The sequence below is a fragment of the Strongylocentrotus purpuratus genome, unplaced genomic scaffold, assembly GCF_000002235.5.
Source record: "Strongylocentrotus purpuratus isolate Spur 01 unplaced genomic scaffold, Spur_5.0 spur5_scaffold_10, whole genome shotgun sequence".
Lineage (NCBI taxonomy): Eukaryota > Metazoa > Echinodermata > Echinoidea > Camarodonta > Strongylocentrotidae > Strongylocentrotus > Strongylocentrotus purpuratus.
This window is the reverse complement of record NW_022145595.1, coordinates 3,895,436-3,919,099: the sequence shown is the minus strand read 5'-3', so window position 1 is coordinate 3,919,099 and position 23,664 is coordinate 3,895,436. Positions and strand designations below refer to the sequence as shown.

The 23,664-nt window shown below is 36.6% G+C and overlaps 1 protein-coding gene across 4 annotated transcripts in view; it reads left to right on the top strand.

Moving 5' to 3' along the window:
- The window catches only part of LOC582167 (tyrosine-protein phosphatase non-receptor type 13), a 66,261-nt gene that overhangs the window by 19,084 nt on the left and 23,513 nt on the right, over positions 1-23,664 (top strand). For 2 of the 4 annotated variants that reach the window (XM_030979247.1, XM_030979244.1), the window contains exons 16-27: positions 616-863; positions 1,290-1,609; positions 2,403-2,482; positions 3,219-3,386; positions 4,123-4,350; positions 5,131-5,543; positions 10,358-10,819; positions 11,284-11,377; positions 12,145-12,402; positions 12,812-13,075; positions 14,745-15,872; positions 17,241-17,452. In XM_030979247.1, coding sequence (XP_030835107.1) covers positions 616-863; positions 1,290-1,609; positions 2,403-2,482; positions 3,219-3,386; positions 4,123-4,350; positions 5,131-5,543; positions 10,358-10,819; positions 11,284-11,377; positions 12,145-12,402; positions 12,812-13,075; positions 14,745-15,872; positions 17,241-17,452 — 3,875 coding nt within the window. The remainder of the gene's footprint in view (positions 1-615; positions 864-1,289; positions 1,610-2,402; positions 2,483-3,218; positions 3,387-4,122; positions 4,351-5,130; positions 5,544-10,357; positions 10,820-11,283; positions 11,378-12,144; positions 12,403-12,811; positions 13,076-14,744; positions 15,873-17,240; positions 17,453-23,664) is intronic. The other 2 variants (XM_030979245.1, XM_030979246.1) reach the window with 2 other exon arrangements.

The following is a 23,664-nucleotide window of genomic DNA, read 5'->3' as shown; positions in this document are numbered from 1 at the left end:
ATTGATATCATAATAGGAAGATAATTTAAAGCTTTTTCATACCTCTCAAATACACTGGAAATTTAAGTGATATTATTAATGGGTTATTTACAGTGTAGACCAATTAGATAAACAATTTGTGTATGCATCTTGAAAACCTTTGAAGGTTTTTCCAACCTACATGCATTTCCAATGCTTCCCCCCCCCACATTACCCGAGTTTATTCTACGGTAGTTTAAAAGATTTTTTATAGTGGAAACAAAGAAGGGGACCAGTATTCATTCACGGTCATGAAAAGAAACTTAATTTAAGTTTTCTTTTTCTGCAAGTCAGAAATGTTTAAAGTTATGTCTGATGGTATTTGTACCAAATTGATATCATAATAGGAAGAGAATTTAAAGCTTTTTCATACTTGTCGAATGCACTGGAAATTTAAGTGATATTATTAAATGGACTATTACAGTCTAGTCCAATTAGATGATCAATTTTGTGTACATATCTTGATAAGCTTTGAAGTTTTTTCCAGCCTACATGCATTTCCAATGCCTTTCCCCCACATTACCTGAAATTTTTTCTACAGTGGTTTGACAGATTTGTTATAGTGCAACCAATTTGAAATTATTATCAATTCTGTAGATTATGGCATAGAAGGAGAGTCCTATAGCCTAGCGAGCGGGTCACTACGCTACGCCAATCATTACGAGCCGAACGATGAGTTTGATTACAGCGACGCCGAGCAGAGCATGATGGGATCGGTTCCCAGTGAACTTGGTGCTTCCTCGTACACCATTGATAGCATGAGGCATCATGGGATGCCCGAAGTCAAGAGGTCAACTTCAGGTTACGAGGAAATCAGGATTGGGAGACAACCTCCTCAGATCAAGGTACATAAAGTCACATTCTGATTATGATAATAATAATAGTAATAATAATTTGATTTATATAGCGCCTTTTCCAAAGGATACAAGGTGCTGCTCTCTTAGACTTTCAACAATTTAAGAGGAGTTGTACAGGTAAGTTTTCAGTTGTTTTTTGAAGAAATCTAGTGAAGTACTGTTTCTTAAGAATGAGGGGAGTTTGTTCCAGAGACGTGGGGCTAAGGACTGAAAGGATTTGAAACCAGTCTGATTACAGGATTTGGGAATGATTATCTCTGCTTTAATTGTTTCATAGATTGCGGGGGAATGATGTTCCCTACAGGAAAGTACATACAAATACATACTTTTCAGCAAATAAAAAGCAGAAACATATTTATGCTTGGGTTTTTATGTCCTCATTCAATCACTTCTGTGTTTGTTGTAAATGAACAGAGCCCTGAGAGACGACCTCACTCCACTCCAGTAACGGAGGGCAGCAGACAACAAAGATCAAAACCAGTGAATCAGCCGTACAGAAATGGGACAACGGGGTCAAGGTCAAATGTCAATCCGCAGCATGTGCTCCTCGAGCGTCAGCAAGATGAGTACGATGGCAATGGTTACGTCGAGAACGGGTACGAGGAGGTCAGCAGGGGTCAGCCAAGGTCGCAAGGGAGGTCAAGGCAGGAGTTGCAAGAGATTGAAGATGACCCTCCTTATGCCACTATAGCGAGCATCAAAGAAAACAGAGAGAAGAGCAAGCAAAAGAGAAGGTAATGTTTGTACTTACATGTACGTATGTTGGTATTTTGGCTCCTGAGGTTAAGTATGTTTATACAGTTGTATTTTTTTTTCTTGATGATCATGAAATAAGCACTAACAAATATCTTTATCTCTGGTAAAGTAAATGTGATTTTCATCCCCCATCTAATCTAGTTGTCTGTTCAGATTTGCTGTGAGACCAAAGTTTATACAATGTATGGAGAAAAGAAAAGGCTCTCGATTAGTAGATACTTAAGGAAGCTTTGCTGAGAAATGTCTTGGCGTAAAGTGTATGATCATATAGAAATCAAAGTTACATGTAGCTGTTCTTTGAAAACTTTTTGAATAGTTGTGAAATCCATGTTAAAGATAAACTTTAGTATTGGTAATGCGATTGCATTCTGAAAGAAAAGGTGTGGAAAGGATCAGAAACTGTTGATCATGTAGCATGTAAGTATTGGGGTGCACTGCAAGGTTCTGGAGTCATCAAAATCATAATAAATTTGACCGAGTCTTGGTAAAGTAACAAGCACTGTACACAGAAAGCTATATATGGGACAACACACATGGTGTCGGGGCTAGTACTACCTTGATTTCCTTGTCTTTCTATGCTCATTACTCAGCCAGTATACATTTTCTTCCAAAATTGTTCGGCACATGTCATTTATTTGTAATCTTGAACATTCAGTGTAAGTTTTGTTTGATTCTGTGAGAATTAATTTTCCTTTTTTTACCAGAACTGGAGTTTATCTTTAACATTTACTTTATGTTTAAATAATCTTTAATGTTTTGATTTAATTTTAGCAGGGCACCTAAGACGAGAGGTGAAGAGAGCGGATATGCAGAGATTGGATCTAGAGAGTCAGAGAAACCATACGTCCTAGGTAATTATCTCTTTCTTCAGTTTTGCATGTATAAGGATTCAAAACAGTGAAAGAAAAGATCTTCTCAATGCCAGAAATAGATTGTTGTAATCAAAGTCACTTTCTTCATAAAAGAAAAAAAAGAAGTAAAGATTTACCTTTGCTAGCTTGCATAACATGTGTTACACCTATCTCACTTGGATGCAAAATTGTGCTTTAATTCAGCCACTGTTATTGTTCTTGTGTTGAACACTGTTGTCCTTTCTGGATTAGTTAGTGCATATGTTTACTAATGTACTTCCTTCCCCCCCCTCCTGTATGTCATGTTTTTTAAATGAAATCATTTTTTAATTCTGTGCAAATCCCAAGAAATGTTTCCTACATATTCCTTCACTTCTTTGTACACTGCAATATTATTCAGCCCAAATAGGCTGCACCATCTTCCATGCTGGAATGCTCCCCAGGGAGTGGAAAACGTGCATACATTGTGTGCGGGTAAGCCTGAATCCGATTACCGGGGTAATAATATATCTGTAAAGCGCTTAGGCACATCGTTGGATCTATGTATTGATCGCTATATAAACACGGAATATTATTAATATTATTATGCTTTTTGGGTACATTTGCATCAATGTCGCGAACAGGATTGTTCCTTTTCCCTGTTCATTAAATCTGTGCATAATCAAATAAATCGAAGTTGACCTACCGGTATGTCCTCTGCTATCCTGAGCAAACTTGCACATTCACTTGTTTTCAGGTACAAGCATCCACAACAACAGTCGGGCCCAGTCTCGTAAGTCTTTGGACCAAGATGAGTCCATCAGTGAATCCCTGAGGGAGCGTCTGGAAGATCTGCCCCCTTCAGAGCATCCTGAGAGGGATATTGTCATAGTTACCCTCAAGAAGAGCCAACAAAAAGGACTTGGTAAGTATCCATACAGCTGATTAGCTGTAAAAAATATCTAAAGAACGTTGTGTCTACAGATACATCTATTTTGTCTGTAAGAAGGAGGTGTTTTGAAATGAAACCTTTTAGTTAATATAGAATTCCTACTCAGAATAGAAAATGTTGTGTGTCAAAAAGAATAATTGAAGCCTCCTCTTCAAAATATAAATTTCCTCTGAAGGTTTATTTAAGCACATTATTTTTCTAGCTTTTCATACCAAGTTATATGCCCTCGATGATACCTCTCAAAGCTCATGAATCAGGTTTAACAAAGATGGTCATTTAAAATAAAGAACAGTGTTCTATTTTGGCCAGTATTCATATACTTGAGGTTATGGTTAACATCATCAAAGAAAGTTGACTCTTTTTTTTCTAGATTAAACTTTAATCACAGTCAAACCCATCTATAGCGACCGCCCAAGGGAAACACAAAAAGTGTTCTTTTAGGTTCCTTTAGTACATGTTTCAATGAGAAACCATTTTCAAGGGAAACAAAAGATATGGTCTTTGTAGACAGGTGGTCACTACAGTAGGTTTGACTTTATTATAAATTAATTTATTCTTTCTATGATGCTTAGAAGGTGAGTGTATGAGAAAATGGTGTTACAGGTTAAAGCCATCAGTTTTTATTTCTCCCTGACATTTGTTTCTTTGTATATGTTCTTCCATACATGAATAACACCACATTTAATCACTAAATCCTTCTTCTCACCAGGCCTTACCATCGTTGGAGGGGAAAACTCCCGGAGCTTAGACCTGGGCATCTTTGTTCGTTCCATCGAGCCTCATGGCCCCGCCCACAGAGATGGCAGGCTTCATGTCGGAGACAGGATCATCTCCATCAACGGACAGAGTCTGGAGGGGGTGGGGCATCGCGTTGCCGTGGATATCATCAAGAATGCACCGGAGGTCGTTCAGCTGATTGTTTCTCAACCTAAGTCGGGTATTATTACTATTACTATTATTATTATTTATTTGACCAATCAGAAAACATACAGTGAGTATAACAATCAGATAATACATAGAGATTTCATAATACATGCAAACAGTATTAGGAAGGTGGATAGGAGAGAGAGAGAAGGATGCAATCTGCTGGTCAGGGGTGACAAAAGCAATTGAAATTGCTTTTACTCGAAAACATGTCACCCCCACAGGCTGCATCCTAGGAAATAATGAGTAAAGAACAGAATAAAAAATCCAAATATGAGGTAATAAAACATATCAGGATAAAATTATAATAATTTGAACAAAACCATTATATCTTTCATTAATTTCATTACATTATTTTGTCATTACAATGTCTTTACATTTATCACATGAAACTAAAAACTTTCAAATCGATTAAATGTTGCCTACATTAGAAACATTTGATTTGATATGTACAATGTACTAGTGTAAAGTTTGTCATTCTATTAGTAATCACTGTATGTTGTGATGTATTAGATGAAACATACATGTAGATGAATCACATGTGGAAAAGGAGGGTCAAACCAATGCAGCAATATGTTGTATCTTTATCAACAAACTTGTTTATTGCAATTGGAAAATAGACATTAGAAGTAGTCATGATATTGAATGGTAACCTTGTATTGCATTGTCTCCCAGGATTAATTCTTTCAATGCCATAGTCTATATTAGTGCAAGTAATGAAAAAAGGTTTCTTATGATACATATAAACTTTGTGGTAATTGATGGATTGTGAATTACTGCTGTATTTTTGCAGGCTTGAATTCTAAAGTCTCATCCACCCCGAGCACAGAGGTTGTATATGCCAATGTACACCACCCTGCTAAAGCCCATCCAACGCCCCTCGCACCTAACCACCAATCCCAAGGCTCTCTAGAAAACATCCAGGATCTCCCCGTAGAGTCCTCAGCAAGTGACAGCTCCCCCAAGCTGCGCAACAATCAGTTCCCACCGACCAAGCCACGGCGACGCCCGGAGAGCTTCGGGTCCAACTACAGCCTGAACTCAGACCAGGAGAGGAACGGGTCAGGAGAAGGGAAACACAGAAGGTATCTCACCGTGGAGAAACCAAAGATTGTGAAGAGGAAAGGAGTCGTGGATGATGAGGAGGAGGATGATAGAGGGAGGATTACTGAGAGGAGCGAAGACGTTTCGAGGATAACTACAGAAGTAAGCCATTTACTTATCGGATAGTGAAGCGGAAAAGTTGAATGGCCTAATTACAAAATCTGAGCTTTGGTCAACTTTGAAGTCAATTCCAGCAAATAAAGCCCCCGGGTTGGATGGTCTTCCAAGTGAATTTTATGTTTCGTTTTTTAATGATATAGTCAAAATGCTCATTGAATCTTATAATTTTTCTTTTTGCAATGGTTTATTAAGTCAGTCACCAAAATAGGGAGTAATAACTTTTCTAACGAAGGGAGATAAAGATCTATTGGATGTAAGCCTGAGTTATTACATTTTTTTGTGCTCACGTTTAACCGTTAACTTAATATGGCTGGTTTTGTTTAACCGTTATGAAATATGCGTATTTGTAATAGTGCTGTAGCTCGTAACGCCAATGTTTGAGGTGAATTGTGTGTGTGTGTGACAGAGAGAGCATGCATGGACCATAGAGAGTGAAGAAGTAAGACAAGTGAGATAGAAAGGGTGGCTGTGTTATTGCCGGCTGAATTGAAGAATGATAAAAAAACAACTCACAATATGCCCAAGACATTCTTGATTTTGTTGATGAATATTTCAAAATATTCAATTATTATTGTTATCATTATTTTTGTATTTTATTGTATATATATATATATATATATATATATACATTATTATTATTATTATTTTTTTTGGGGGGGAGGGGCGAGTCGTCAAGGGATTGATGTTAATATTGAGAGAGGGTGAGATTATTAGAAGGGGGGCATGGTTGGTTACAAATTCATTCATAGAGATTACTGCTGCCAGACAGCTGGCGCCCAGCTGCCTGGTGTAATATTACACTGTGGTTTCTTTGATTATCTTTATTATCGGCTATTGGCACATTCCAAAATGTATACAAATAACGGTGAAACAGAGAGAAAAATGCTAAACGGTTTTGATGAATGCGGTCGTTCAACCATCGGTTAAACAGTTTGACTCAGGCTTGATTGGATGTAAAAATTATAAACCAATTTCATTACTAAATGTAGATTATAAATTGATGAGTCATAGATTGAAAAAAGTCATGAATGCTTTGATTTATTTTGATCAACAAGGATTCTTAAAGGTAAAGACCAGTTTTGGAAACGCCCCCCTCTCAAAAAATGAAATGGAAGCTCTTATTACCAATCATGTGAAAGGATATGTTTTGACTAATACGTGATGATACAAATTTTGCTGAGAAACCGCCTACTAATTGATATATTTGGTAAATTATTATATCTATTTGGACCTGATAGATATCGCGCACGTGTCACACACGTGTCGCGTAGTCTGTGTACAGTGCTTGTAACTTTACCAAGACTGGGCCAAATTTCTTATCATTTTGATGATTCCAGAACCTTGCATGCCGTACACACCAATACTTATATGCTAAATGATCAACCTTTTCTGATCGATTCCACAACGTTTCTTTCACAATGCAATCGCATGACCATAACTGGTCTTTATCTTTAAGGGGTCGCAATATCAGTGCAAATATTTGTACAACTATAGATGTGATCAAATACACTAATTTGCTTGATGTGCCTGGATCAATTGTTCTGTTAGATTTTAAAAAGGCTTTTGATAGGATCGTGCATGGATATTTATTTGAATCACTGAAACATTATAATCTCAGTTATGATTTTATAAATTTCATGAAAACCTTTTATAATGAAAGAATTAGCTATGTTCATAACAATGTTTTTTAACGAAACCCTTCTCCGTGTCCAGAGGCATGTTTCAAGGGTATCCTATTTCACCTTACTTGTTTGTTTTGGCCATTGAAGTGTTAGCTGTAGCTATCCTCGATAATCCAGACGTTAAGGATGTTAAAATAAACAATATAGAAAAGAAAATTAGTTTATTCGCTGATGATACTATCTTCTTTTTTAAAACGGTGAAACAGACTCTTTTGTTAACTTATTTGAACTGTTGAACTATTTTCATAGCTTCTCAGGATGTTGAATAAATATGTCAAAGTCTAAAGCAATTCATATCGGAAGTTTGAAAGACAGGCAGATAACCCTGTTTCATGGGGAAGGGCCGAGCTGGAGAAAAAAGGAATTTAAATCACTAGGAGCAACTTTTTCCTTGCAAACTAGATGTTTGTATGAACTTAATTTTCCTTTAAGGTTAAAAAAGATTGAACTACTGTAGTTACAAATTGTTGGAGGCAGAGGAATCTATCTCTGATCAAAAAAATAACAGTAGTTAAATCTCTCTTATTGCCCCAACTTTTATATTTGTTTTCCGTTTTATGTATTAATGTACCCATTTCCTTTTTCAAAAAGTTGGATAATATTTTTTACAAATTTATATGGAATAATGGAAATGATCGGGTTGAAAGGGCTTCAATGTGTAACTTTTATGAATAGGGAGGTCTTAAAATGGTAGATCCTTAAACATTTGCAAAATTTCAAAAAATGGTTTGGGTGAAGCAGCTTTTAGATATTAAGTATGAGAATACTTGGACAAGTATAGAGCTAGAAATGCTTTGAATGTTTAATGATGACCCATTTGTATTATGGAAATCAGATGCACCCCAACGTCTTTTGAATAAGTTAAGAAATTGTCAGTTAATAGAAACTCTGAAAGTGAGGTATGATTATAAATCTGTAATGTTAACAGAATTAAATCTCAATAGATATCATATGCAGGATTGCATATGGTGGAACAAAAAAGTGAGCTTAAGACACAGACCTTACTGCTATTATCATGCATGGTATGAAAGAGGTATCGTTAATATCAATCATTTATGTATATAGAGGCTCTAATCTGGTGAAGACATTTGAAGATCGTGTAATTGAATTTGATATTCCTTTGAAATATCGTTGAAAGTGTGATCTGTAATGAATGCGATTGTATTTGGATTGGTTTTTGAAACCTCCAGATGTGGAGGAGGATATTTTTCAGAAAATTGTCTCCGAGCTGGTGAGCAAATTGAAAGGGCCTAGATACAGTATGCATGTATTATTTATTACGTAAAAGAAACATTTCCTCTGAACACAAGATTGAAATGAAATGGGAGTCTTGGTTTGGTTCTGATAGAAACGAAGTCGAGTGGTTAAGGATACACAAAAATAATTATAATTGTACTATTAAAACTCAACTAAGATCCTTTTATTTCAGGTTATTTCACAGTGCTGTAGCCTTAAATGCATTTTTATTCAAAATCGGAAGGAGTGATTCTCCAATGTGTTATTTTTGTAAAAAGTCCCCCGAGATCTTGAAACATATATTTTGTGAGTGTGAAATGGTTGCTCCTTTATATGGAAAGAACTGACTGATTATATTGACTATAGGATTAAGGAGTCCACAATATATATATGCAGATTTTAGTTATGTCTTTGGTGTTGACATTGGCAGTAAACATGAAAAATGTATAACTTATTTGTTTCTCTGTTTTAAATTTATTAGATGTAAAGCTTTTATTAATTTTCTAAAAAATTAAGCAAAAGATTGAATACAAGATTGCTGATATGAGAGGTAAATTGAGCCTGCATTTAACTAAATGGACATGTCAGTTGTAGACCATTAAAGGTAAAGACCAGTTTTGGAAACGCCCCCCTCTCAAAAAATGAAATGGAAGCTCTTATTACCATCATGTGAAAGAATATGTTTTGACTAATACGTAATGATACAAATTTTGCTGAGAAACCGCCTACTAATTGATATATTTGGTAAATTATTATATCTATTTGGACCTGATAGATATCGTGCTTGTGTCGTGCACGTGTCGGTAGTCCCATATACTGGTACATCTTTCTGTGTTCAGTGCTTGCAACTTTGCCAAGACTGGGCCAAATTTCTTATCATTTTGATGATTTCAGAACCTTACAGTACACACCAATCAGTGGCGGATCCAGGGGGGGGGCCCGGGGGGCCCGGGCCCCCCCCCCTTGAGAAAAAAATCATGTAAAATCACGTGATTTTTACCTTTTTTGGAGGTTGGGCCCCCCCCCCCCTGGCGCTCAAGGGGGGGGGGGGTGCAAATTGAAATTTTTTTTGAGGATCAAAAAAAAAAAAATGTGCTCACTTTTGTAGTGCTCACTATCACCCCTGAGATCAGTTGCTACTACTCAAATATATTGTATGATGCACTTTTTCTTAGATACATGTATATGTTTTCATCTGCTACCTAACCTGTTCTTTGTGTTGTGTTACAGTTTCACTATAAAAATAAGTAAGCCATTTACATATTTTTTAATAAAAGAATATTCTAGTGCTGTAAGTTATTGGCTGCTTTTAAATCTTGTTTAGTGAATGTGTGTTTAACGGTAAAGTGAAACAATTTTCAGATCTAATATCACAATGCACAAGATTACCTGGCTTACATTTATTTGCAAATCAGGAGGGCCTTGTTTCATAAAACTTTGTATCAATAACAAATTCAGTTTCAGTTGTTATCACATGAAATATCTTTACCCGAAAGTAGCTGTAAATTACTCTCTAGAATTATAAAAGGGGTTAGAAGACCTTTTAGTTAGATTTGATCTTGATTTGGATATAATAGGTTTCAAGTCAACGATTTTTCCTTCAATTATTTTACTCGAAGTTATAAGTGTGATCAAGAAAGGGGTATTTAATAGTCTTAAGAGATGCCCTGTTCAAGGTATATGGGGGATGTTCTCCCTAGATCTTCAGTGTCAGAATGATACAGTTAAAATTAGAAAGAAATTTAAAATCAAGGTTGATAACAATTTTTTTTTAGTTATGCATTTTCATTTTTTCACTTTCATTTCCAGTAGGCTGTCAAAAGTCCTACATCAAAGATATTCATGTTAATCATAAACTTTATTTCTTCATTACTATAGGATATCCACTCCAGGCAGTCTGTCAAGGATGAACCAATAAGTACCGGCATCCTCGACAACCATTCTGAGGACGACTGGGACGACCTGGAACACGACGACGACGATGATGACTCAAAGGTCACGACCCCTGAGAGCTCTGACATGGAGGACCTCTTTGGCGACATGGACGAGAAGAAGAACAAACCAAAACTCAACTTTCGCAAAATCAGCGCTGGTATCGAATCCCCTCCCGTAACCGCGACGCCATCGACCGTGACAGCGATGTCGCCATTGAGTGAGAAGCTGACATCGGGTACAGCATCAGCAGCCAAGGAGACGGAGGTCGATGATACCGAGGCAGAGCAGGAGGGTAATCTAGATGAAGAAGTGCAGGAGGCTAGCGAGGGACTCGATCTACTACCGGGAGACAAGTATACTGTTCAGCTGAAGAAAGCTAATGGCTCTTTGGGCATCAGTGTTACGGTAAGGGAGAAATAATGATGAGAGTCATAGACCTTATCTCACATGGAATTTTCTGTCTGTAAACCTCAGATGAATTGTCAGGAAAGAACTGTGAAACTGTGGCTTAAATCACAAGTTCGATGTCAACAACATTTATGTCATATTTGAGCTTTGGTAACTGGTGCTTGGCGGTTTGTAGTTATAAACAGTGGGTGTAACTGTATCAAAAGCTTGTTGCGTTGTGTACTTTACTATAGGGTGTCTGGATATCGTAAGTCAAGATTTTGATTGTTATTAGTGTACTAACATGTGTTAGTGTGAGCATGAATGGCAAGTGTTTGTGATTTTAATCAAGGCAATTACTTTTTGTCATGCTTAAATTCAAAGTATCTTGAAGAGTTTGGTAACGAATGAAGAGAAAGTAAAATAGATTCACAACACTACTCTGTGAACTTTGACCTCCGTGACTTCTTATTGAATTACAGGGTGGTGTTAACACGAGTGTAAAGCATGGAGGTATCTACATTAAGACCATGGTACCAGGAGGAGCGGCTGATCAAGATGGCCGTATCAAGTCTGGTGAGTGAAAAAAAGAATTGTTCATTTAAGATATAGAATTGAAAGGTAAATACGTAGGTGTCATGGTCGAGTGGAAACATGTATGTCACCGTGGCTCTAATGTCCTTTATCAAAACATTGATCTACATTTGCTACTCTCCATCCAGGTGTTAAATGGGTACCCTGTAGGATGCAAAAGTTAATGTGGTTGGATTAGCAAGTGGCGCTTGTAAAATGACGACTGGCTGGAATGCTCCCCAGGGAGTGGAAAATGTGCACACAGTGTGTGCGGATAAGTATTGAATCCAATGACCTGGGGTAATAGTATATCTGTAAAGCACTTAGAGACATTTGTATTAAGCGCTATTTAAAAGCGGAATATTATTATTATTATTATACTATCCACTCAGGTTTGGCCATATATATTCATTACTCTGTTGTTTTCACTCCTGATTATATTTGATTGACAGAGTCACTGTACTCAAGATTATATATGCATAGTTGATTTAAATTAAGGAAGAGTTCTCATGTTTTACCAAATTGCTTGGACTATCTAACAAAATTGCAACGTTGTGTTGAAATCTTATAAACAGTCAAGTACAAACACACATGCACACATCTGCGACTATGTATTCAAAGGAATTCAAGTAAAGTTGTACATGTATGTATGTTATAAATCTCAAAAGTACAAGTAAAAATTTAGCACTTATTTCCAGTGTAATCGTTTGGAGCACAGCTGAGTTGAAAACTCAAACTAAACTGCTGTTTTTTTTACTAAACCTAATCAGGTGACCGGCTACTGGAGGTCAACAGGTCAACCCTGACCCAGGTAACTCACAAGCAGGCGGTAGAGATCCTCCGCCGGGCCAAGGATGTGAGTACGCTGGTCATTGAACGCGGCATTCCTCCTGCAGCCACCAGCGCTCTCCCTCCCACACCTGTCCACTTCCAGCAGCCCCTGCACCAGCAGCAAGGGGGTAATGGAGGTGGTAGTGGTGGAGGGGTGCAGGTGGATACCAGTACCAACCAGAACACAGGTGCACCAGGTAAAGATTTTGTTTATTTGTTTTTTGTCATTTCATTCAACAAAGTACCAATTAATTTAGGTGGCATCTCAATTATACTTGACATGAAATACATGTATGACATGGACTGTTACTGTAACTTAAATCTGTGAATCTTTCATGTATTTGGCAAATAGACCAGCCAGATTAAGGAAATAACACTTTCCCAGCTGATCGAAAAGCTTTACAATATATTCTCTGTAGAAATTGCTGATGGGACATGTTTAATTGGACAACATTTTGTGTCACATAAATTCTTTTCCACCTCGTTACCATGAATCTTTTAGGATATTGTGCTGGGTGATTTTTCAGCTAAAATGATGATTTCCTGTAAAGGAATTACATTTTTCATGAAGATTATTTTGGTGATTTCACACAATCATCCACACAGACATTCATCCAGCTTCGGCCGATGAAAACCCAGAAACCGACTTTGCTACCGAAAATGAAGACCTTGACCTGGGCACTGCGGATGAAGAATACGAAACAGGATGGGACGATGATGACGATGATGTGGCGGTCAGCAAGAGTGACCCGATGACCATCGAGGAACCTGTAGCACGTATGCAGGTCAAGGAGCAACATGCAACGGCGCCCTCTATGGGGGCCATGTTGCCTCCTGAGATTAAAGGTGATCCTACAAAGAAAGAGCAAAGTAAATTCAAAGATTCCTTTTTATATTTCGGTGTTTTTCCTGCTGTGAAGCTGTAAGCTGTAGCAAGTGTGGAACTTCTTTGCATGGCTTTGTATTCTTGTTCCAAGAAAGGTGGTAATGTAGAAAACTCAATTTGAGGTAGAATGTAAAAATCTCTCTGTAACCTGTTTTTAATTTGAAAACTTATATTTTCCCTAGATGCCCTGTTTGATTTAGCTTTCTATTTTTTTTTTCTCTCTGTTTTATTTGTTATTACCTCTAGTAGAAGTATTGTAACAAATTATACAGTCTTTTTTTTTTAAATCTCTAGAATATCAATAACATTGAAAACGTTTAGTGTATAATAACTTTCTTTATTCCCCACTGGCAATTGTGTTAGATACCCAGTTCTCAGATAATTTGTGTTAGTTTGAATACATGGAGGGATTGAATCTGCATGTGATTGTAAAATTTTTTAAACTTGGAACCAAAATGGTAATTGCTAGACCTACTTTGATTAAGCAGCAACCTGGCCCAAAAAGTTATATGTTGCAGCAAAATACAACTACTTAACATTTAAATAGCTGAAGGCAATGATATGTGGGTTAAAAGTTGAAAGGGTCTCTATGCTTGGCGACTAGTCAGGGATTTGCATGTTACGTAATTATACAAATAAGCATAAGTGACATCCATTACTCTTCTCTTTTCTTTGCTGCAGTGGGTCTTATTGTAAGATATCTTAGTGGTTCTTTGGTGTAATACATGAGGGTTATGTCTTCTTTTTGTAGCTTTAGTTTTCCTTGTATTTCTATCTTTGGTAGAGGGAGTAGGAAACCTTTTTCATGGAGAATTATTCTCGGTGTATGTTCACTTGGTGTATAATGATATCTTTTACCCTTGACATATATTCTCATTCCTTTCCTCTAGTTGAACTCTTTCATATGTGGAATGACCTAGAATACTTGTTTATGTCTTCTCTTTCCATTTAGACTTATTTCCTACATTTTGCATGGATAGTATATATGTCTGGTTCTGCTGTAAAATAACTTATTGTAATAAGTTTTAACTGTGTTTTTAGATGAAGTAACTTACAAACTTTTTGAGTAGAAGTTTTTAAATATAGTAACTGACAAAGTAGAAGTTTACATAGAGTAGAAATAACCAGTTATTAGTAAATAACGAGACTAGTTAAATGGTGCTGACAAATTGCTAATTAAGCAAATCCAAAGTTCTTTCATTTTTTCTTTACTAATTCTAAAACATGAAAAAATTTCATACCTGGTATTGTTTTATAAATGATATTATACACAACAGCAAATAATTAGATGCTGCTTGTACATGTAAGCGTCGGCTTGCATGGTGATGTAGATAAATAATTATTATAGATTTTTTTTTCTTACAGGTAATGCACCCAATGCACCCAATCGTTCATTGATCTAAATATTCTACACTATGGTATGAACCCATACCAGTGCTCTGGTGAGCCGTAGGCCATTAAATTTTGTAGTGGGCATGAATCTTACTAACCTAGCCATATGTTTGAATATAAAATGAGTTTCCTTTACACTTAATAATGTTAGCTCCTATATGTAAAGGCATTATAACATATTAGTAGATGCAGTTATTGTAGAATGATCTATTCTTGTTGAAACTAACCTGGTATTCTTTGATTCCCTTCATGGTTTTGCAGTTGATCCAGATATAGATGACACAGAGCCGCCGGTAAGTCCCTCCTCAGATGACGTGGCTCTGTCCCCTACAGACATACACAGAATGGGATCTCCCATGTTCCCTGCACAGCGCAAGAACAGCCTTGGTGTCATATTCCATCATGACCTAGATGGCAGCATCCATTCTCTGCGGAGATCGTCCTCGGCAGCGTCCCTCGGGATACACTCGGAGCACACCGAGTCTGACGATGGCAACAGCCTCATGATGCCTTCCTTTGCTTCTCATGCGACGACACCCACCATCGAGGCACTGCATGACGAAGACTTCTGCACTCCACCATTGACGGACGATGAGTTTGCTAGTGAGAATGAAATGCCTGATGTACCGGTGGACGAGAGCGTTCATCCGGAGTCTCCCGGCTCTGTCACCGAATCGCCCTACGCTTCGGATGGCTATTCGGACGAGGTGGATGATTACTTGGCAGAAATTGCATCGCCGACATTGAGCACTCGCGAGGCAGACACGTTGACACCCACTGCCCACCTGACAGGAATGCGTAAGAGCGCGAAGCGGAAGTCGTGGGTGAGCATCGCAAGCAGTCATTCTCCGGCTCCAACAGAGAGCACACAGTTTGGAAGAACAGAATCCTCGCCTCGATCCAGCCGAAAATCACCAACATCGCATCTGTCCGAGTCCTCGGAAGAATCAGGCAGCGAAGAGTCTGGATCAATGTTATTCAGCGATAATGATATTGCAGGACATTGGTCAGACGAGGAAGACCACAGGCTGGTCAAGTCAAAGCTACCAGCAGAGAGCACCCCCAAAGATCCTAACTTTGTATCGCGGCGAGTAGCCATGAAGTCTCCTGCCAGCCCTGAACCCATATCAGAAAGCTTCCAAGATGCCTCTCCATCCCTACCAACCATGTCCCCACCGCTCTCCTCCCGCTCGTCATCCCTGACACCATCCCAGGCCAGCCAGATCTCACTCACCAGCCCCATCCAGGATGAGGAGGCAATGTCACCTAACTCCACCTTGAGCAGTGTGGGTGCCCTCACTCTGACACAGACAATGCTCTCACAGACAATGATGTCTACAGGATACATGAGTGAGATTGACATGCCAAACCTTCCTTATGTTACCCCAGGTGAGGGCAAATTTTTCGCTAAATCTCCATATTTTGTCCTTTTTCTTTGTAATAATAATAATAATAATAGCTAGTTCTTATATAGCGCTTTTCAGGACCAAAGGCACTCTCAAAGGCTTTATAGATATAAATATTATTATCCCAGTCATAGGATTCAGGCTTACCCGCACACAATGTATGCACATTCTCCACTCCCTGGGGAGCATCCAGCCAGGCGTCTTTTTTACAAGCGCACACTTGCTAATCTAACCACATTAGCTTTCGCATCCTACCGGGTAATCATTTAACACCTGGGTGGAGAGTGGCAAATGTAGATCAATGTCTTGCCAAAGGATATTAGTGCTGCGGTGGGACTTGTAGTGGTGAAATACTGCTGACATTAGTCCGTTTAACTTTAAAAGGGACCATGGGAACACAAAATTGGAAAATATAATATAAATAATATCCTGTGAAAATTTCACACTTTCTATGGTAACCACTAAAGAGTGTCTATGAAGAATATTTTTAGAATATCATGGGTTGATATTTTGGTTATTCAATCATGTACCATATACTGATCTTAGCTGATACAACCTAGGATGTACATGTATCTTTCTATCTATTTTCTTTTCTTACCTTAATGTATATATGACCTGTCTAAGTGAACTGATGTAATACAGCAAACAAAGGAATATGTGTCTAGAGGGGGCATGTGCTCCTAATCTCACGGCAAATTTAACCAAAATATGTAAATTTGCTACTGAGAATTTAAGCATGAATGCCTCTTTAACCTTTACAAATAAATACCTCTACATAACTGCAGCTACATTTCTTTACATTTTCACCCATATATACATATATATGTTTATGTCCTGCTGTTGATGTACTGAACTATCCTCAACTGATTTGAATGACATTTTGATAGCAGTTATTTAATATTTATATTTTAATTCAAATGAATTAAAGATGGAAATTTTGTTGCCAAAACTAACAATAATTCCCCCCATGACGGAAAGACCAATGCCATGTATCTTGTATGACATACATGTACATGTGAGGTTTGTATCTCCTTGTATGACCTTTGTTCTGTTGTGCTTTACACACATGTACTACCCATTTTCAGTAGTCGTATATCAAGAATTTTTTTAATGAATTGAATGGAGAAGAGACATTCCATTGAATGGTCTCCAAATTCCATACATTGTGGCACACAAGTACAGGGTTAATATTAAACACTGAATAAAGACCTAGACTTGTAATTTGTCTAAGTTTTGTGTATCATATTTATGTAAAGCGCTTAGAAGTTAGAAATAATACATAAATTATGTTGAGCGATATACAAGTGTTAAGTCATATTATTATAATCACCATGATATTTCCTCTTTACAGAGAACACCTTCGAAGTGCAACTCAACAAGGGCTCTCAGGGGCTAGGCTTCAGCGTGATGGGGGGCAAGGGCACCCACACCGACCCTAGAAAGTGCCTCATCAGCATCAAGAAGCTCTTTGCTGGTCAGGCCGCCTCCCAGAGTGGTCTCGTGGAGGAGGGCGATGTCATCCTGGCGGTCAACGGCGAGTTGGTCCACGATGCCACCCATCCGGTAAGTCAATCTCAGAGATCCATAGTCTGTATTAAAATCATGAGCCATGCTACCGAAGGTGGTGCCACAAGACTTGACCACAAAGTATTTTTTTACTTAATTCTGAGTGGTTATGAGTAAGAGCATGACAGAAAAATGTTTGTCATATTGCTTGGATGAAATGTACATGTATGCATTCACCAGGGCCTGCTGCATAACATTTACCATTGATGTAGCTTTGCCATTATTGGTAACTTCCATGGAAAACTATATTTGATTGACTGTAGAATGATGTTGCCATGGTAGTTTATAAAGATGGCAAATTTGCCATCAATGGTAAGTTTTATGTATTGGGCCCTGATATATATGCTAGCAAGTCTGTTACCCAATATTGTCAATATCCGCTAATTACGATCTTTTGTTGATATTTCAGTCGCGATGCCTGTACATACACTGTATGTATCTCATTTTGAAAATGTTTATAGGAACATAATCTATCATTAAGCATTTAAACATTTGTTATACATGTACATGTACAGTATGTGTATAGTAAATAAAGGAATGGTCACAGTTACAGGTTAAATAGTGAATCCCTAAAATGTGAACCAACTTTAGATCACAATCATACAATCTTTGTCCAGGTTTGAGAGATCACCTCATCAGAAAAATAATTTACCCCTAGAAAGCTCCCAAATAGCTCTGGGAGAACATTTTGAAAAGAATAAAAAATACAATTAGGAAATGTACTAATTATTCATAAAAGAAAAAGTACCAAAACAATTTTTAGGTAAAACAGAATTGTGTATTTGAACAATTAAATGAAAATGGTGAGAAAGCATTGATGATTTAATGCAGAATTTGTCCCTTTTAATGTTTTTAAAATGAAGAAAGAAAGCACCTACCGGTACATAATTATGGTTTCATTCACTGTATACTATCAAAAGAGTTCCTAAGGAAAATATACACATAATTTCTATACCACTGTTTAGGCCAATAACCTCTGTTGCATATGAACTCCCTCTCTCTTTCCACTGGTAAACAATTTCTTGGGCGTGTGAGTTGTGTGAATTGAAGTTATCAGCGCAACGATGCTCAGTAATTAGGTGTGATCTACATGTACAGGGGGGTGTTTCACAAAGATCCTGAGTCGAACTTAACTCTAAGTTGGACTTAAAAATTATGGAGAGCCATTTGTAGCCTTAAATAAAATATATTCAAAAGCGAAAAATTAAGTAGTTTAGACTTTTTTTATAAATTCCACATCAAGAACATGAAATCTCCTTGATAATAGAAAATATGAATGATTTGAATCAACATCTTATGTCTTTTAAAATAACTAATTTGCAAAATATTTTCATAGATACTAACGGCTTTCCATAATTGTTAAGTTCAACTTAAGTTCTTTGTGAAACACACCCCTGATCATCTTGAATGATGACCTCTGTTTTCCCTCTGAAGCTATCCATCGTAACATGTCAAAAATCAGCTGGTAATTGACCTAGTTTTCAACTCTACCCCCTCCCAAACCATCCACAACTTCTAGTATTACACCCCCATACATCCACATGAGCAGTGCTGTCGTTATAGGACAGAAGGACATAAGTGACAGACATTCAAATCAAAGAGATGATTGGTACATCGATCTACTACAAAATAAGAGAAGGGCACTGCATCTACAACTCATCAGATTAAAGTACAAGATTGAACAGAAAGCTGAAATCAGGCAACATAAACAAAAATTGAAAATCAAGTTAATCAAATTAGTCAATACCTGTATGTGTAGAACTTTTTTTTCTTTCTTTGCCTCATCAGAGGACTTATTAAGTATACATGGTTACATTCAAAGATACCGCAAATCAAATTTACATAATCACAAATGTGTAGAATTTAGTTGTATCTTTATACAACTCTCTTCTGCTTTGTAAGAAACCCACACACACACACGCACAGAAAAGAAGAAAATCACTAAAAGCGTGCACTTCATTATTGATTATAGCCTGTTTGCTATTTATTTCAATATTTGGCAGTATTCTTCAAATTTCAAAGTTTATTCAACACTCTTCATGAAAACATTTAAAACATACAAATACAGAATGGAATAATAAAAAAACAAGAAAGTGATAACAAATTACAATGGCAATTTATAGGAGCATTTGGGATAGGCAGAAAGGAAGGGATTCCTTAATGTATGAAAGCCTACCCCTAAAAACACATACAGGGGAAAAAGAAACAAGAACAACAAATATGTCACTTATTGCTTTTTTGCAGTTGTAACTGCTGATTATGTATATAGGGTTGAATGCTCATTAGGAGAAAAGCCTCCTGTGATCAGAGATTTCCTGTATGATCCCCCTCATAACAAGGTATTGATTTCATGCTGCAGGCCCTTCCACATTGCCTTACATGGTTTGTCTGCAAACATATTTCAGGGCTGTAAAATCCAATTTAATAGATTTGCTATCTAATCAGAATTTCCTTTTATTTTTGATAGATAGAATTATATCACAGTGACCATTTTTGTGGACGTCCTATGGAATCTTGTTTCATATGAGCTACAGTGTATATATGTGGAATGTTATTTTCCTAAAAATAAACAGACACAATAAACAGTAGTATTGTTGACTAAATCATATGGGAAGGGTGGAAACAGTCCTTGCATGTTTATTTGTCCATGTTTGTAGTCAGAAAGTTATTAGGTATGAACGCACTCAGGATGGGCTCTGGTTATTTAGCAGCTAGGGCTACAGAAATATTGAGCCCCTGTACTAGCACTGTGTTTCCCATATTTCACACATTTACATAAGTATTTCCTCCTTCTGGACAAATTTATGAGAAAAGAGCACCTACATGTATGTGTACTTGTATAGAAGAGAGAGGGAGAGAAAGAGAGAGGGAGGTAGACAGACAATGTATTTAGAATGTGAGTACATGTAGGAAGGGGCTGTGCATAGGTTCCTTGTGCATTGCTTGCGCGATGGTATAGGAAGTACGGCAATGGGAACACAGTTGTGATAGCCAGCTCTTTACGAGCTTGTTATCATCGAGTGAATAATTGATAGAATCCTCTTTTCCACCCCTTTTTGTCTAATTCCAATTACTTTTCCAATTTACTCACAGAAAAGTAACCACAAGCTATTTTTGTATGCGGAAAGAGAACATTTGTCCTTGCTCATTGTTCACGTAAATAGAATTATTGCACTTTCTAAACACTCAAGGTTTTCAATAAAAGTTCCAATTGTCACAATATTTGTTTATTTATACAGGTACATGCAACAAACAAAAAAAGAAACATGTACACATGTACATGTACATCTAGTAGAGATTAATTACTTTGATGGGAAATGAAAAAATGGAATATTAGTCAAGTAAAACAGTCCGGAAGAAGTACACTGTACTAACATGTAAATTTAATTATTTTCAGAAAAAATATTAATTAGCACACATTATTTGTCATAAGTAATACATGCTTGTCTAAACCCCATGGTGTGTTTAAAATACATGTAGCATAGACATGTTTTTAATTACAACAGATCACAAGACAACTTTGTAAATAAATTCAATGACAAATTAACTTTTCTCACGTTCTATTTGAAGTAGAATATGAATTAAAACATCAAAGGGTGTCAGACAGACAATAATTTCATTATTAAATTCTCATGTGATCTGATGTAATGGAAATGCTAGAGGCCGTCAGATTGAGTATTAAAAGGGGAAACAGTTCCATCATTATTTTGAATGATTAAATATACCATGTAATTAATAGATTACATTAAGTGCATCCATTATGGAAGCGCTAATTTGGTTAAGCAAATTTAGATTGTTTTTCTTCTATTTAAAGTAATCATGTATTATTGGGGATCTCGGGCTTCTGATATCAATTAAAAAGGAATCACTTTTGTCACAGCAAGCAGCGATAGTCTGCTTATTAATGGAGGCCATATGCAACTACATGTACATGTAATTACAAATTGAGAAAGTCTGGAACATTCTTAGAGTGAATCTTGCAACAATTGTAAGTTCTCATCTTATTGTTTCCTTTTTCATCATAAAATAGATAAAAATTCAAAACTTGTGATCTTCATTTGATCGCATTCCAAAAATGATTATGGTTTTATGTACAACTACTGTACTAGTGAAATACCTCAACATAATAACTTTGGATTTACAAACTCTAGGATAGTTATTTTCATTTCCCCCTGAAAATGATGAAAAACTCTGAACTTGTGATGGCCAATTTCAAAGCATGCATTCTAGACATGAGTTGATTACTTGTGAAGAAATCACACATGGATTGACAAAATTGTTCACAATTGAGAATGTACTATTTATTCAGAACATTAACCTTGCAATATAAATTCATTCTTCATGATTTGACATTCAAATATATTTCCCCCTCCTAATTAATTTAAGCTCAAATCATTTTGCATTTATTAAAATTGAATCATTTTGGAAGAAATCACTGTCTGCCCTTATGATTAGTAATGTCTAATTAGGATTTAGACATTTTAAGAACATTTCAGATTAAAATTTTTAAAAATCATGAGTAAAAGAACACTCAAGAAAGTTCCCCATCAAATGAAACATTCTTGATCTCAATTTACTTGGAAAAAGTCAATTCAGCTGTAAATCAAGAACATATTTATTCAGAATATTAATCTAGCAAGAATCCCAAGTCCACATTTAGTTTCATAATTTCTCTTTCAAAAATGAGTAATTTTCCTAACTTATTCTTTCTAATGAGGGAGAGCTTAGTCTCGGTGAAGAACATGTCTTCTTGTGACTTACATACAGCTCTCTGTCTGGTCTGGTCTGTAGATAGTCAAATGGGGATTGAATAATGCTGTCTTGATGTGAAAATTGACAGTTTTAGAGGAACGATTTTGTGAGAAGAGGAATAAGCTTGGATGTGAAGGATTATTTGAGGGATTAAGATTAGAGGATATTTTGGGCAGCTCTTTTAATAGATATCGAATGTGATGACTACTAATGAGTTCATATTATATAGTATATACACAACATTCCTGTATGGAGTCTGGAGTTCATTGAATACACATGCTGTAAATTCAATTTCTAACTTCTTTGAAACTTGAAAGTAGTTCCAAAAATGAAGTTTGAGGATCAGATTAAGTATGTCTGCAAAATTGATTAAGGGGAGAAAAGGAGACTCTTTTATTGTGATGGAAGGAAAGAGGTTTGAAATATATAGATAGAAAGGCTTGTAAACAAAAGTAGTACTTTGTGCACCTGTAGTTCATCCTGAAAGCGCTAGTGAATAAATTATGTCGGAAGTAGGAATTTATATTCGGGAAAGGGAAACAATTTGAATCCTCATGATTGTCATCTTGATTTATGAAGCTGGATACAGGAATAAGAGAGTATTGAAATTTACTTATTAAGATTATTCCAAAATCCATAAAATTCTAGATTGCATGATGGTGAGAGGGTGAGAATAATTGCCAAGAATAAAGCAAAAAGCATGTTACAGGTGATAACAAAGTGGTTCTAGGATACTTGAATGATCAGAGCAAATGCAGGCTGCCTTTAATCTTGAAAACAATGCAAGAAATTATGCAACTACCGGTACATGTGAGTTCTATTTTAGGATATTCCAAATCAAATCATGGGAGCTTATGTCACATTAGCTAGCAGCGATCATAACAAGGAAATGTGCATTGTCTCATGTGTCGCTTTGAGTTCATACCCGCATGACAGGAATTAAGGGGAATGTTTTTAAATTCATTTAACTTGGCAGGGTGACACATACTTTGTTAATAGAGTATCATGTTTGGGACATCCCATACTGACTCTGTGCGCGGGGGACTCAGCAACCAAATAATATTTAACACATTGCCACATGTGACTATACTTCAGGGTGTACAGCAGAATTCTGTTTTTCTGTACTGCAATTTTTGTTTGTTTTTGTGTTCACTTCATGAAAACTAATAAGTGACAAAAATGTGTTCTTACATTCTTGAACAATATGCTGTTTGGATTTTAAGTGTACTTTTTGGAAATTGTTGATTTGCTTCAAACGGATTGCCACTTTTGGATTATCTTGGATTAATGCACTTTTCATAGCGCTTCAGCAGAATGGATATTTATATCTTTACCACTCATTTTTATAAAAGTGACTTGTGAAATATGGATTCTCAAAAATGATTGAAAATAGTGAATGTTAGCACATGTGCCTTTATAAATGAAGTACGCATAAAGAAATATTTCCAAGACTTAGA